General features: G+C 39.7%; 1 protein-coding gene across 1 annotated transcript; it reads left to right on the forward strand.

The window, feature by feature from the left end:
- The first annotated feature begins 13,327 nt into the window (after positions 1 to 13,327).
- On the forward strand, positions 13,328 to 15,163 carry LOC137738269 (probable xyloglucan galactosyltransferase GT14). The gene has a single exon (XM_068477898.1). The coding sequence runs from the start codon at positions 13,499 to 13,501 to the stop codon at positions 14,975 to 14,977; it is 1,479 nt and encodes a 492-aa protein (XP_068333999.1). The 5' UTR covers positions 13,328 to 13,498; the 3' UTR covers positions 14,978 to 15,163.
- Positions 15,164 to 17,389: the final 2,226 nt, after the last annotated feature.

Here is a 17,389-nt window from a genome sequence, read left to right on the forward strand (position 1 = left end):
ACTTGATTTTGAATCGGGCTTGTGATTTCTTCAAGGGCCATCGAGGCTTGATCTTGAGTTCGACTGGAAGATTTTCTGGTTTCCTCCAATCATTGATTTTCCACAGGCTTAATCTTGAACTGGGCTGGAGGATTCTTTTGGTCTCCCCCGAAGGTCTGAACTTACTCCTTTTATCTGGAGTTGAATTTGATTCAAGGGTGGTGAACACTTGATTTTGAAATGGCTTGTGATTTCTTCAAGGGCCATCGAGGCTTGATCTTGAGTGAAAATAGGACCATGAGCGGTTTCAAGATTCAGACACATGGCAGGCAAGCACGAGGTGGAGGTGATGACCTGTTTCTTTGTTCAATCTTTCCAATTCATATTTGAAGAGGGTTAGAGGATGACTCAGCATATGCAGTTGTTGCGTTTGCTGACGATCCACAAGATTGATGTTTCATTGTCACTCGTCTTAGCTGTTCTCCAAGCAGATGTGGTCCCTTCTCTGGAAGTGTATCAACCGTTGAAGATGACTACTTGAGAGCAACGCTAGGTAAGCAACCAGGGAATAGATTCCAGGTAGTCGGTTCCAGATCGGAAGACTGACTCCAAGTGCCGGCTGATTGCTCTCTTTCTCTTTGCCCTGCGAGTAAGAACAAGGACAAAGGGAAGGACATGGAGAAAGCATGATATGAGATACTTTTGCTTTTTGAAGAAGTGTTGACGATTTAACGGCGTCGTGCGGCGAGGCTTTGCTCTTTGGTGACGGTGCCAGCGGAGGGTTGTTGAGGCTTCTCGAGCTCTTTGATTAGAACAATGATGTCGAGCTTGGATTTGACTTAAACTCTTCTGTTTGGATGGTGCTGCAGGGGAAGGCGTCGTGCTCCAGCAGTTTGTTCCAGCTCCTTGTACCGCATTCTTCTCTGCTTGTTTCTTTTACATAGCCGAGGTGGTGCGCAACCCTTTGCCTTTAAATGGTCTTTCAAGGCATCACTTCTCAGCAATTCATCTATGCTTGGCAGCTTCAGTGTAAAGAGCCGACACTTCGTCGCCTGTCCTGAAGTCTGCGCTGAGGGAATTCAAGACTCACCAACAGTTGAAGACGAGCACTCGAGAGCAACGCTAGGTAAGCAACCAGGCAAAGGTTCTGGGCAACCAGTTCCAGATCGGAAGTTTGATTTCGGGTTCCGACTGATTGCTTTTTTTCTCCTTGTCTTGGAGGCAAGAACAAGGGCAAAGGAAAAGACAGGGAAAAAGCATGATATGAGATACCTTTGCTTTCGCCCTTGATGATATGAGATACTTTTGCTTTTGAAGAAGCAGCGAATGAATCAGCACATATATTTGTTGTGCTTGTCTCCACATGCTTCGATCTACCGTTTCCTCCTGCCTCATCTGTACTCCAGGCATCTGGTATCTTCTTTGGGGGTACATCAATAGTTGAAGATGAGTACTTGAGAGCAGGGCTGGATAAGCAATCAGGGAAGGGATTCCAGGCAGTCAGCTCCAAACGGGAAGCTTGATTGCAAGTGCCGACTGATCTCTCTCTCTCTCTTTGTCTTTCAGGGAAGAAGAAAACTGAGCATGTTGAGAAGTTTGGTTGCAGCTACATTCTCGGCCGAGAAGAAGAGTCATGCGTTTTTGGATGTATGCCTTGCCATGAATGTTGACATATATAGAAATTTTAATGGCAAGTAGTAGTGCGGATGCGGCTTTGTCACCCACGCTTGTCGGCAAAAGTGTGGTAATTGGGGTAATGACCTCCACGCGTTTTCAACTTTGTCAGAGATCTTTGACAAAGTTGCACGTGTTATCTGAAAAGCCCAGATTGTGTCTGAAGAGCGTTGTCGAACTTTACGCAGGAAAATCCGGCTTTTAAGATTTGAAGAGTGGTGCCTCTTCAATTTTTTGAATCGGTGGTCGTGTCACCTCTCCTTCCCTTATTTTCTTCTTTGCAATAATTCTGTTGCCCTCTATCTTTTTTTTTTTTTTTTTTTTTTTTTTTTTTTTTTTTTTTTGATGATGATTTTGCCGTACATAGTTTATGCTCTTGCGGGCCAGGAGCGTTTGGTTGTCACCTTTTAGGCTCGTGCGAACGAGGAGCTTGTGGTGTCGTTTGCAGTTTCAACTCGTGCAGACAAAGAGCTTTTGGTGCCGTTTGCAGTTTCAGCTCATGCAGGCAAGGAGCGTTTGTTGTCACCTTTTAGGCTCGTGCGAACGATGAGCTTTTGGTGCTGTTTGCAGTTTCAGCTCGTGCAAGCAAAGAGCTTTTGGTTGTCACCTTTTAGGCTCGTGCGAACAAGGAGCTTTTGGTGTCGTTTGCAGTTTCAACTCGTGCAGACAAGGAGTTTTTGGTGCCGTTTGCAGTTTTAGCTCATGCAGGCAAGGAGCGTTGGTTGTCACCTTATAGGCTCGTGCGAACGAGGAGCTTTTGGTGTCGTTTGCAGTTTCAACTCGTGCAGACAAGGAGCTTGTGGTGCCGTTTGCAGTTTCAACTCATGCAGGCAAGGAGCGTTTGTTGTCGCCTTTTAGGCTCGTGCGAGCAAGGAGCTTGTGGTGCTGTTTGCAGTTTCAGCTCGTGCAAGCAAGGAGCTTTTGGTTGTCACCTTTTAGGCTCGTGCGAACGAGGAGCTTTTCGTGTCGTTTGTAGTTTCAACTCGTGCAGACAAGGAGCTTTTGGTTGTCACCTTTTAGGCTCGTGCGAACGAGGAGCTTTTGGTTGTCACCTTTTAGGCTCGTGCAAACGAGGAGCTTTTGGTGTCGTTTGCAGTTTCAACTCGTGCAAACAAGGAGCTTTTGGTGCTGTTTGCAGTTTCAGCTCGTGCAAGCAAGGAGCTTTTGGTTGTCACCTTTTAGGCTCGTGCGAACAAGGAGCTTTTTGAATTTGTCAAACGATCTTAGAAAGGCATTCCTTGCAATCTTCATAGCAAGGAGTCTTGACCGAGTAATTGAAGAAGTCTTCTGGGAAGAGGTCGCACATTGTGATGGGGATGGACGATCTTTGTGTCGAAATTTCATTATCTCCAACACTTTCACATTGTTCTGGAGGTTGACAATAGCTGTTTTGCCCCCTTTTTGACTGATAAACTTGTGGACAAGATGGTTGCTGCTTGTCCAATTTCTTCGAAGCGATCTTCGAAATGCATTCCTCACAATCTTCATAGCAAGGAGCCTTGATCGAGAAATTGAATAAGTCTTCGAGGAAGAAAAGATCCCGCATGAACGATCTTTGTGTTGAAATTTTCTTATCTTCAACATTTTCACATTGCTTTGGAGGTTGGCGAAAGCTGTTTTCCCTCCTTTCTGATTGGTGCACTTGTGGAGAAGACATATGTTTCTCGTGCAGTTTCTTCGGAGTGATATGAGTCCATCCTTCAATTTCACTTGACTTGGAGCATGCCCCCAACAGTCGAGGTGAAGACTTTGAGTCGAAAGAGCCAGAAGTGACATCTTTCTTAGGGATTTCATCTTCAGTGCCGTTCTCTTGGGTTTGTTGGCATGAAGATTTGCCAGTGTGGACGATGATGCGCCTCCTTACCTTCAATGGTCCTTTTGTGTCGACCTCTAGGATTGCTTGGCGCTTCATCCTTGAAGGAATCAAGCTTCGAACGTCGCCTTTTTCTGCTAACCCATCGAACTTTTCTTCCTTTGGTGTTGTCTTCCTCTTTCCAAAAGGCTTCTCATTATCTTCAAATCTTTCCGAAGCTGATCGTCGCAGAGGAGAGATAGTTGTGTTGCTTTGTTTCTTAGGCTTTAACAACCTTTCAAAAACAGAGCTTTGGGATGTTGGCGCGTTAAGCCTCTTGAAGACAGAGGTTCGGTCTTGACTACCAATGCGATTAAGCACTGAAATTCTGGAGCTTGAATGGCTCATCCTATCGAAGACCGACGTCCGAGGGGCGGGGTTTAGGCTCTTTTTGGTCTTGTTCAAGGCTCACGCTGATGTGTTGAGCGCTAGCTTTCTTCACTTTGCTTGAAATCTTCACGGGTGCATTTGGTGTGAAGCCAAGTCCGGCTTTGTTGTTGTCAACTCCGTAACCATGCTCCTTCAACTTCTTTTGAGTTTTGGTGAAGTTACGTTCTTTGTCATTGACAGTGTTTGAAACCTTCTTTCCAGCCGCCTCAGAAGAAGCGAAGTTGTACCCGGCCTTTGACATGAGTTTGTAGGCGTTTGGGTCGAAACCTTCCTCGGTCCTCTTGGTTGGAAGAAATCTTGGTTTCACTTTGACGCCATGCTGCGCCTCCAGACAGTTGATGAGTCCAGTGGTTTGCAAGTTTTTCTCCTCCGCAGTCTTTATCAGCCTTGTAATGGTTTCCTTCATCTGAACCAGCTGTTTTTCAATGGAGGTAGCACCGATAGTCATGACTTGTTCTTTGTTTGAAGCCATGGAGTGTGCTTGAATATCTTGAACGGAGACAGAGATGAGAGGTAGAGATTGTCCCACTGGGCGTGCCAAATTTGTGAACACGAAAAATTCCTTGAAACAAGAAACAAGAATAACGTGTACAAAATAATATTTTTGTGTTTAATGATTTTGGGGTTACGATCTCTCTCAAATTTGGTCCTCTGATTCTATCTTCGTAGGGTGTAGGTTTGTGGATGAGTTGTTGATCCAAAGGGCCGTCAGGGCTTGATCTAAGGATGAACAGTTGATGAACGGATCTTCAAGGGGCGTTGGGCTTGATCTTGAAGAATGGGTGTATGGGTTTGTTGAGGTTGTTGATCCAAAGGGCCGTTGGGGCTTGATCTTAGGATGAACAGTTGATGAATGGATCTTCAAGGGGCGTTGGGCTTGATCTTGAAGAATGGGTGTATGGATTTCTTCAAGGGCTTTTGGGCTTGATCTTGAAGGTTGATGGATGAGCAGATCTTCAAGGGCTTTTGGGCTTAGTCTTGAAGAACGATTGGATGTGTGGATTTGTTGAGGTTGTTGATCCAAAGGGCCGTTGGGGCTTGATCTTAGGATGAACGGATGATGAATGATGAACACTTTCTTCAAGGGGCCGTCGGGGCTTGATCTTGAGTTGGTGGGAGTTCTTCAAGGGCTGTTGGGGCTTGATCTTGAAGGAGGATTTGACGAAGAACGAATAGTGCTTTCTTGATCCTTCGGGATTTTCTTGAGAGCTTTAGAACTTTAAGGCTTCAAGGTTTTGGTCCCCCCCTTGGGGAGTATTCTCTTCTATTTTGGGAGTAGAGAAATGTATTTGTGAATTGGTTTTCTTGGTGATATTCCTCTTGATGGAGAAGCCTATTTATAGGCTTTGAGAGTGAATCACCACCATTCATTTTTTTGGTGAAGTGAGTGGAGGTTGTAGGTGAAGTAAGTGGATGTTGTAGGTGAAGGGAGTGGAGGTTGTAGGTGAAGTAAGTGGATGTTGTAGGTGAAGTAAGTGTGTGAGGTTGGTGAAGTAAATAAATGTTGTAATTTTAATACATTGGTTAACATTTATTTTACTGAAATTTCGATGTCTACACATACATCCAACATAAATATTTCACTACTCAAATAAAACAAGGACGTCATCGACAAGGAATACTATTTGACAATTAGAAATGCAATAGAAAGAAAATACAAAATCTCCACCAAATAACCACATCCAACCGAACGGAAAGATAACACTCACGTCATGCTGATAAAACCTTGCATGACATTCTGGTGAACTTGCAAAAGATAACGTTTTTTTGACAAAAAAACCTTACTATGACACATCACGAAGAGGTTCTCATAGTCCTTTGCATTATACCAAAAGCATATATACTTAAATTACAATAGGAGGCTCCACAATCATCTATATCTGGCATACTGGAAAGGTAGCAAACCAAAGTATACCAAAATTTCCTTGCAAGACAAAGGCTATGGTTGATAGTGCATCCTGACCGATTTCGATCATAATAAGATGATGCATCTCGCTGTTTGAGAATATCACATTCTACAAGCCTACGTGGCGTGTAAGATTTATCAACTATGTTCTTTGGGGATTGTGACTTTCAAGCGTGCCAATTTTAGTTTTTAATTTGGTTCCACATACATGGGAACCAAAGAGCTGGTTTGATAATGATTTCAGTTTTTTTCTTTTTAGTTTTTTTTTATTTTTTTTTATTTTTTTGAAAAGAAGTATCATTAACTTTAGAAAGCTTACACTGATTCTTGGATGAGAAGGTCCTGAATAATAGTTGGAGGCCTCTCAATCCAAACTAGTTTTGAACCACCAGACAATGCTACCTTTGCCAAACAATGGGCAATCCCATTATTAATCCTAGAAATAGAACTAATCTTTGAAGCAGTAAAAAAAAACTGCATACATCCCCCGCTAACAAATCCATTTTGGATGCGCGATCCAGACAAATGTTGATGATGGATATGGCTTGGGAGGACTCACTCTCAATTCGTACCTCTTGAAACCCTAAATGTGATGCCAATTCGACCGATGAAGGATCCACACAAGGTTTTATTTTATTTAAAAGCTTAAAAATTGTTTTGTAAAGGTTTTTTGATTTTTTGTTTTCAAAATTGTAAACTAAAAAACAAAAACAAGTTTGCTGTTTTTAGAAAAGGTGACAACAAAATATAAAAACGAGTTGATTATCAAACGCCGAATGTCTTTCCTGCAACCAATTAATGAATATATTTACTCCATTTCAAGTATGATTGTGAAATTACTGAGTTACTATAAAAGGCTCCTCCTTGGTTGAATCCTCATCTCCAATGTGTGATGTATACCTTGCTTAGTTGAATGAAATTGCTTTAGCTATTAAATATAATATGTAACCTGCATAATATACGCGCGCACACATGGTGGGTTGCTTTTATTTGTGTCTTGCTTTTGAGTGTGTTGCTTAGAGGAATGAAGCCGAAATGGTGGCTTGTGTTTACATGAATTTGAAATTGCAAAGTTAATTTGGGGTATAAGAGTGAATGTTGTTGTTAACTAATTGGACGCTACATGACATTAGGGGTGATTCGGGTTGGAATCCCAAACCGAAACCCAAAGCTCAAATTCCAAACTAATAATTTTCGGAACCAAATTTTATGACCCAAAACTGAATCGAATTGTCGGGATTCCCAAATTTCGGGATACTTGAAATATTTTCAAGATTTCGGGTAAATTTGGGATTGGGCCTTCAAGCCCAAATCGTTGGGCATTTTAAATTTTTTGGATTTTGAATTGAAAAAAAGTTAGCGCACCTATTTGTGATAGACCATAAAGTGTTAAAAACAAGTCTAGAAGTCATAATTGCATGCCAAAGTTCACAATCTCATAAATTCATACAAAGCCAAATTCTCTTGTCTACCAAACTAAAATTAAATCAATTAATTCTAACTATAATTAAAAAATATTAGTTTCGGTTCGGTTTGGGATTCCCGAACTGTGACAAGCCGTCCCAAATTTTAAATTGTGAATTTACGAGAATGCCCTAGAGGCGAAGGTTTTGACTTTCATTGACCAATGTGCTGTGAGACGTACTAAATATTCTTTTAGCATTTTCCTGAGGGGGAATAAGTGGTGGGAGTAAGAAAGAAAAAGAAAAAGGTTGGAGGAAGAAGAAAAAAAAAATGGAAGTGATGGGCTGCTGCCCAATCAGGAAGGGAGAGGAGAGAGTGACCAACCAGAGAAGGGGGAAAGAAGGGAAAGGAGGGAGAAAAAGAGAAGGGGGGATCGGCTGGATCCTTGACCCACACCCTTCGACCCGTTTTCACCATGCTTTTCGGTGTTTTTCCACCGTATTTCTTACGAATTGGACCAAGTCGCCACTCCCAATCATCATTTAACCCTTCCTTTTCCCATTATCAACCAAATTTGGAAGGAATTTGAGAGCAATTTAAGGGTTTTTCACGGGAGTGCACTGGAGGTGCGGTGGCGGCGATCCACCATTTCTAAAGCAAATCCCATCAACCACCACCAACATTGGACTCCCCTTGAACCCAGGAATAAAGCCCAAGCAGTGGTGGAGGCGTCAAAACAAGTTTGGAGGTCGAATCGAAGCACACCAAATTCTAGGGTCCGTACAGATTTTGGTGAAATTGAGGTATTTCCAAGCCAAATTGGCCTTGGTCACAGTTATAAAGTTTACTCTACCCATTGAAGTCTACAATTCTGTAAATTTTGGTAATTTTTGGAAATAGTTGAATTTTCCAGCGAGTCGGGGCGGCCGACCGCCACCGGCGGCGGCGCGTGCAGCGGTGCGTGGTCAGTGGGCTACCAATGTGATAAATTTTAGGAATTCAGTCTTGATATTGAATGACATAGGTTGATCATTTGAATCAAATTTTGTTATGATACATGATTTGGTCAAAATGTGAATCGACGATCCGACCGTTGGATCGTCACCAAACTTGGATACATTATTATACGAAATATTTAAGGATTATAGGAATTTACGGATTGGGAATTTGATGTGCGGATATTTTCGAATTGGATTTGTAAGTTTGTAAAATAAATGTTAACCACCACTAGATTTTGGGCAATTGGCAAAGATCTGACCGTTGGATCGTAATGAAATTTTAGTAGTTATTCTAGAAGCATAATGTGAATCTTTGGAAGTTATGGATTGGAAATCTGATATGCGGATCTTTCGGACCGAGTTATTCAGGGTTGTAGACCCTACCATCAATCTTTGATTGACAGTTGACTTGTGGTCTATGAGTCTCAAATTATTTTAGAATGTTCTTGAGGATGTACCTTATGTGAATTTCGTATTCTATTGAAAAGAGTTCTAAGACGTGATTCAATAATTGTTATAGGCGCCAATCGTTTGGGATGCCTCGATATGCGTGCTAGTGAATCATAGCGTAGACTCCAAGTGAGTGGATATTTTCTTTTTTATCATATGTATATAATTGATGGTTCCACAAATGGTTCTAAATTGATTTAAGCATTTTATGCCATGTCATATATATATATATATATATATATATGTTTATGTGTATGTTTTAAAGTGCTAATAGATGGTTGAGTTTAGATTATGTCATAGTATATCCATATACATGTTGTCTACAATTAATTATTGTGAACTACGAATGGCTTGATCCCTAATTAGGGTACATAGGTAGTCTAACGAGATGTTAGATGCAGCCATACAATAAACGAGACTAAATATTTGAGACAATAGCCTTGTTTGAGGAATTGAGTAGTGTGAGGGAGATTGGTGAAAAATGTGAGATTTAACCTTAGGTTTTGGTAGTTAAATGTTGGTCATAAATTAAGATGTAAAGAATCAAGAAATTGAAGTAAGGAAAGGTAAGTAGTGATAGTTAATTTAATTAGTGCTTATTTGAACTTATCACTGATGATTACTCTCGAAAGTAAATAGTTCGGGAGTGGGGTGTTACAGTTATGCATTTCATGCCATTTGTATATATGTTTATATATTTGGAAATATTATAATATGGTTGAATTTCAGATTTACATCATGGCATATTCATATGTATAGTACTTGAACCTAATTATTGTGAATGCTTTGAAGTGCCAAATGATGCTACGGACGTCCAAGTAAGCTTCAGGTGAGTGCATGTTGATGATAGTGATAGTAGTGAGTATGATTGTGTTGAGATATGTTAGAGCTCATAAACCTGCACCCTGGTGTTAGTGCTCCCGTCCGTGGCTAGGGCCTAGCCTTCACGTGATCGTTCACCTCCCGCACCACACGTTCATCTTGGATCCTAGGTAGGTGCTAGCCTGTTGTATAGACCATTTTAGGTGGTTCAGACTCGTAGGTGACTTGCGATACTTTGCACAGCCTTCACGTAATCGTAGCACTTGAGAGTATTTATTTACACCCAGCCTGTCGTACAGACCACTTTAGGTGGTTTCGACTCGTGTGCAGGAATTGGTAAATAAGCTAAATGATGAGATATGGATAAGTCATACAGGTCACTATAGGTGACTCCGACTTATATACTAGCCATGAATGATGAGATATGTGATGAGATATAGATAAGTCGTACAGGTCACTATAGGTGACTCTAACTTATATGCTAGCCATGAATGATGAGATATGTGATGAGATATGGATAAGTCATACAGGTCATTATAGGTGACTCCGACTTATATGCTAGCAATGAATGATGAGATATGTGATGAGATATGGATAAGTCGTACAGGTCACTATAGGTGACTCCGACTTATGTGCTAGTAGTGATTGATGTGATATGTGTACAGTTGTACAGGTCACCATAGGTGATTCTGACTTGCATGCTAGTATGGTTTATTAAGCACGTGATTATTTGTATTGCTAATGAGATGCTAGATAGTGGTATATTTCTAGGTTTACAATTAGTATACTTTTGATTTCATACTTTTATGTAGTATGATTTGTTGGAAACTATACAGGTCTTACGGTGAGGGGTTACTACCTTTGATAATGGAAATTATTTTGAAAATCTTTGTTTCGACCACTCACTCTTTCTATTTTTGCACCCCTCCAGGTTCTAATAGCAAAGTTCCGTATCGACGAGGACTTGTGGCACTCCTAGTTTAGGTGGCTCCTTATGATGGTATAATCATTATCTTACCTTACGGTGCTTACTTATGCTCTATATCACGCATAAAATGGGTCCATACTCGCTCACCGCGTATTTATGTATATAGGCATTTTTAAGTTTAAATTTATTCACATTTTATACATTATCACATTTTATGGCTTCATCACCGTACAGGTGTCAGCTAGTACAGCTTAATTCGGTAGTGGACTTTCCGGGTCGGGGTGTGTCACGAACCATTGAATAGGCAATCCCGAATCCCGTACTGAATGATTCGAAATTGGCTCGATATGGCATTTCGAAAATTTTGAGAATTCCGATTTAGAACTTTCTTAATTTAAGATCAAAATTTTTTCGGTTTCATTTGGAATGTTTAGGAATTTTTTCCAGCCCTACATGACTTCCACTACTTTTCAAGCTTTCATTTTCATCATTACGCACTCTCAAACACTTCTTCTTTTATTCTTTACAATATTAATTTCTACTTTGGTCAAAACATAAAAAAATGTGCCTTTTTCTTCTTCAACAACTCAAACAATTCTTCACGTTGATAGTTTCCCATTTCGCCGCTATTTGATGAATGAATTAAAAATAAAAAAAAAATACTTTGTCAACCCTTTTCAACACGTGGCCTTAAACCAACAGCGAACAGACCGTTGAGCTACAGTTGAGGCTGATTTGTAGGAAACTGACTCGTGTCATTGCCATTGGCTAGAATGACTGACATATCCATTCCAGACTCCCATCTACGAAATTTTTTTGCTTGTGCTTGTGACAAAAGTGATACACCACTTGTTGTTATAAGCGGTGAAATTTTTTATTTTTTATGTGATTACTTTTTTAACACAAGAATCTCATCACTTATATAGAAACACATAGTATACTATCTCGTATTTTAAGCACATCGAAAAATTTCTCCCCACCAAGAGGTGAATGCATTGAGGGGCAGAGGGATCAGCTGACCTCCCGAACTTCAGTGAATGTCCAGGGAATACTTGAGTGCTGACCCTCTAAATTTTGGTAAATGTCCATGGATAACTTGGGTGGTGCTCCTTTAAAGATTAGAGTTGACTTCATACATGTCCTCCAACTGTAAGAGTGGCTCTTTTTTTTAAATAAATATTACTTTGTCAAAACGACATAGTTTTGGACCCTTAATTTAATAAAAAATAAATAAACACCAAGAGCCAAAAAAAAAAAAAAGGAAACTATTACTCGAGGGAGATCATGGCATAGAGCTCAAAGAATCACAAACTTCCATCATTATCATGTGGAGCTCTTTGTTGCTATCGTTGATAAGCAACTTGTGGAATTAAATAGTTGTTTGATGAGGTAATACAGAGTTGCTTGTTTGTTTAGCAAGTTTGAGCCCGGATGATTCATTCTCGGTTTTTGATGAACAAAAGCTAATTTGTTTTGCTCATTTTATCCGAATGAATTTACTACTTGTCAACTCTTGGCACTTGAAGATCAACTTGGACATTATATTCTTAATATGCGTTCAAGTAGTGAATTTTCTCAATTGAAAGGAATTGGTAGTCTTGCAAAAGAAAAATGGTGGAGACGGGAAGGAACAGAGTATATAATTATGTGTATTTGCTAATTACATTGGCTTTGGTTTTACCAGTTGCTACTACTTCAATGGAGAGAGCTTTTTTTGGTATGAATATTGTGAAGATTCCATTGCGTAACCGAATGAGAGATCAATGGTTGAGTGATAGCATGATGGTTTATATTGAGAGCAATGTTTTTTCTTTCATTGACAATGAAGCTATAATGCAACGTTTTCAAAATATGAAAACTCATAGAGAGCTATTCTAACTTGTATTGTTATTTATTTTATAAGTTATGAATGATGAAACTATGGTTTAATTTTTAAAATTATTATATGTCTAAAAAATATTTATAAACTTTTACATGTGACCCTTCAAAATTTTTTTCCTAAATCTGTCATTGTCCCCACCTACATTCAAATGCAGAATTTTAAACCTCGTTTCTGTAATAATAATAATAATAATAATAATAATGTCATTCTTGTTGTTCTCTTTGCATGAACCCTTCTCCCACCTATGTCCTGAAGTGGACCCCACCTTGATGCAATCCTCTCCTAGAAGACCAACAGTACCCCTCCAACATGCATGTCCTTTCGGACACAATAGCAGGTATTTTTCTGTATAAAGAAATTTGTGATTCATGTGGTGTTAATGGTGTTGGCTATCCCCACATCGGTGAGAGGAGAAGAAAGAAATAATTTAAATATAATTATCTTATTTTAATTAATATTGAAGTTTTTTATGATAAAATTTCACATTTGACGGTTTGAATAGATGACGATTATTAAGTTAAGGATAATATTGATCTTATAAAAGTAGAGCCTCAGGTCCGTCCACCTGAAAAATTCAACCAACGGTGGCAGAGTTGTAAATATCTACAGTTGCAAGGTTGTTTATTATCTTGTTCCTGTTGGCTAATCCAACAGGGACACTTGTTAAAGAATAAATTTTAGATCTTTGAGTGTTTTGAAAGTATATCAAAGGAATCATATGCTTAATTGCGCAGTAAATGTAAATACACATTTGGCTGTTAAAAAAATATCGAGTCTTTATAAAGTGATTCGATTGCGTGATCGTTTTTCATTGATATTTTGTTGTCTTTTCGTTTTTTGGCCTCTCTCTCCTTTTGACCATTTACCATGCACATCCAATCCTAATCAAATTACTCTCCCTTTCTTTCTCATTTTCCAAATTTCATCATCAATCCTGTCGCACAAAAAAAAAAAAAAAAAAAAAAAAATCACTTTCAATCAGTATTGCTGTCCCAATTAATAGTTCCATTTGCTCAAATTCTCCCACACCATTTTCTTTTTCCATTCCTCATAAAATTGTAATTCAAAAAGGAGTGGTTTACTACCATTGTTTCTGAATTTCCAAATTTTTCATGTGTTTCCGTCTCTCATCTGCCTTGAGACAATTCCAGTGAATCCGCCACCACCGGAGATATATTCTCCCGGCAAACAGGTTCGTGTGATTGAAGGTCAAATGGAGAAACTACTCGCCGGAAAGTGCTACAGGGAAGTCTGGTTTGGTGTACTAGTCTCATTTTTCTTGTTCTTTGTATTGCTTTGCTTTGATTATTCAACTTCAATATTGGATGTCTACCATGGGGTCAATTTTTCAGTCATTCACCATGTTCGTCCATTCTACATCAAAGATTCGTGTTTCGGCCGCTACATTTACATCCACGATCATCTTCCCGCACGGTTCAACTTTGATCTCCTCGCAAACTGCCATTCTCTTTCGACAGGGAGCAAGTCCCTTAGTGATCAAGGTGCTAATACTAGTGACAATATGTGTCCTCACCTTGTGAATTCGGGTCTTGGTCCTCAAATCGAAAAACCCGGAAAGGTTTTGGCAAACAAGAGTTGGTTCCTCACCAATCCCTACTTGTTAGAAGTTATATTCCACAACAAGATGAAGACGTACAAATGCTTGACGAACAACTCCGATCTGGCTTCGGCCATTTATGTACCGTCCTATACCGGCCTCGATGCAAGTCTCCATCTGTGGGATTTTGATCTCAAAGTCAGGGACGCTTCTGCGAAAGATCTTGTGAATTGGCTTTCGAGGAGGCCCGAGTGGAAGAAAATGTGGGGCAGAGATCATTTTTTTGTTACCGGGAGGACTTCTTGGGATTTCAGGAGGACCTCGGACAATGGTTCTGATTGGGGTACTAATTTGAGGTTTTTGCCGGAATCGTTGAACATGAGTATGTTGTCGGTTGAAGGAAGTTGTTGGAGAAATGACCTTGCTATACCGTACCCGACAAACTTTCATCCTGCGAGCGACAGTGAGGTTGTTCAATGGCAGAACAGAGTGAGGAAGTACAAAAGGCCTCACTTGTTCTCTTTTGTGGGCGCGCCGCGGCCTGGCATGCAAAATTCCATTCGGGGCAAACTCATTGATCAATGCCAAGCTTCGAGTAATTGCAAATTCGTGCATTGTGGTTCTCCTGGGATTAATTGTAACGACCCGGTTACGGTTATGAGGGTTTTCGAGAAGTCGGTCTATTGCTTGCAGCCTCCGGGGGACTCACATACTAGGAGATCAGCATTTGATTCTTTACTTGCTGGTTGTATTCCGGTCTTCTTCCATCCTGCGACTGCGTACACGCAGTACTTATGGCATTTGCCGGAGAAACATACCAACTATTCGGTGTTTATTCCGGTGAAGGAAGTGGAAGATTTGAAAGAAGGCATGATTGAAAAAACATTGCTTCGAATTTCAAATGAGAAGGCATTGGCAATGAGGGAGGAGGTCATAAGGCTGGTACCAAAGCTGGTGTACGCAGATCCTAGGTCGAGATTGGAGAGCGAAGACGCGTTTGATTCAGCTGTACAGGGAGTTCTTGAGAGGATAGAGAATGTTAGGAAGGTGATTAGAGAAGGGAACGATCCTAGCACTGGTTTTGCAGATGAGGATTGGACTAAATTCATGTTTGCTCAGGCGCCAGAACAATAGAAGAGAGAGAAGAATATGCAGAAATACTCATATATTCATGATTTATTGCCGTTTGCTTGTAGAAAATTATATGATGACACTGTTTTCCTTGTGAGTAATTATTCCACCAATCATAGAGGATTTGCTGCTTTCCTTTATATGCAGCGTAAAAGTGAAGTTATTATATCTTACTTTTTCATGTTTGATCATTATGATGTCTTCTGTTTCAAAGTCTCACTAAAAATCATTACTTCTTGTCCTGTGCAGACGTTGTTTTACTGCGGTCCTAGAAAATAATTACGTTCATGTATTACAGTGGGCTTAATTTTCGCTGATATACTTTCTCTAACAACTAATTGTTTAATCTGCTAACGCTATCGCTTTACTATAAAAATAATCCTTCTATTAATTCCGCTGGCTGCTAATGTCATGAGTTTGACAAAGTCATATAACAAAAACTGTTTAGCTCCTTACATTTCTACTTGTCCGTAAAACATATATACAGATAGTACTTGCTAAAAACAATACAAAAAGGCAAAGAATTTGATGTACACATATCATATCATGAGGATTTGAATTCCATCTACATCTTTGTGATGATTTTAGGAATTCCCACATTTTATTTCTTTATCATAAATCGTGAGACTATAAATTATTTTGATTTTTTATTTAACAATTAACAAAAACTGATCGCATAATGTATAATAAATAAATGAAGAAGAATCTCATCCATGTTATGATTGTTTGCTACGAAAAATGACTGACCTTTTTACATGTACTTGTTTTGCCCCAGTCATTGAATCATCGTAAGAGTACTGCATGGTGACCAAGTTGACCACTTGGGGATTGATGTCAATACGTTACTCCTTGCTTTAACAGTGTTCACCCGTTTACCACCAATCTTATTAGTTACTCGGTTGAAACATTATCTTCATCACACCTGTCACCATTACACCCAACCCGAAATTGATTGTCTTAGATTATTGTCCCTAATTTTTTTAGCAGGCTGGATCCTCTTTGTGAGGATTCTGATGATTTTTAAATCATATATGTTTATTGTATATCATGCAGTCAGAAATCATTGTAAATTTTTTTTATTTAAAATTGAATATAAATTGTACCTGACAAAAACTAGCAGCACGATGTACGATGAACGGATGTGATGAGAGGATTCTCAAGATAAAAATATACGAATCCATCTTCCATATTTTTGTAATGCTCATAAACCATTTGTAAATCCTCCTATCTGATATGGGTTTTTGTTAAAGCATCCCTTGCATAATAGGAAATTGGTGGATTTATTGGGTTGTTAGCACGGTTGCGTCGTATTGTTTGGTACCATTCACTAAACTTTTTACTTTTTGTCTTTTCTACACATGACGCCAACTGAATTGATAGCTGAATTTTGCAATCGTGACATTTTAATGCAATGCAATGCAAGTATATTGCTTGGTAAAATTTTATATGCATGAATTTTCATAGCTAAAAGTGTTTCTAGATGATTTCGGAAAAATCAATTTTAAAGTGTTTCTCGATCATATAAGTGTTTTTCCGGATAGTACCTTTACAAGATTCATCAGTTTCTATACCCCCTTCTCCTCAACCTATACATCAGAATACTCCCTATGGTTACAAGATCCAAAATTGAAAATTTTAAATTTGAGGCTCTATCAACAATCAAACATCCAATTGATCCTGCAACGTTTGTACCTACAACTTACTTGCAAGCATCCAAGTATGATCACTGGAAATAAGCCATGCTTGAAGAATTTCAAGCTCTCAAAACTAAACCTGTAAACGGGTCAGGTTTATTGGGTTTCGATCGGGTTCAACCCGACGCATTAATTTAACGGGTAATCCATTTCACCCATTAATATATATATATATTTTTTTTTAACATTTCATTCAAATCAATTACGGCCCCGTTTTATATGATAAAATTCGACTTTCTATCAATTACATGCGTCTCCGAATCTTAACATGGATCAAGAAATTGTTCAAGTAAAACACAGTAATTCTCTTTCTCAACCAATATGTCACTACTGTGTCTCTCTTTCTTTTTCTTGCATTGCATCCTCTGTTGCTTTTTTGCCAACCTTCTTGTCACATCCCGACCTGGGGCGGATCACTTCCCGGGCCCACTCCACCACCGTAGCACGATATTGTCCGCTTTGGGCTTACCATTCCCTCACGGTTTTGTTTTTGGGAACTCACGAGCAACTTCCCAGTGGGTCACCCATCATGGGATTGCTCTAGCCCTCTTCTCGCTTAACTTCGGAGTTCCTACGGAACCCGAAGCCAGTGAGCTCCCAAAAGGCCTCGTGCTAGGTAGAGATGTGAATATACATTTAAGGATCACTCCCCTGGGCGATGTGAGATGTTACAATCCACCCCCCTTAGGGGCCCGACGTCCTCGTCGGCACATTTCCGGCC

Source organism: Pyrus communis, chromosome 6, assembly GCF_963583255.1.
Source record: "Pyrus communis chromosome 6, drPyrComm1.1, whole genome shotgun sequence".
NCBI lineage: Eukaryota > Viridiplantae > Streptophyta > Magnoliopsida > Rosales > Rosaceae > Pyrus > Pyrus communis.

Bases quoted from the DNA above. Each gene is read 5' to 3' on its own strand.
- LOC137738269 (XM_068477898.1), top strand. From the start codon at position 13,499: ATGGAGAAACTACTCGCCGGAAAGTGCTACAGGGAAGTCTGGTTTGGT.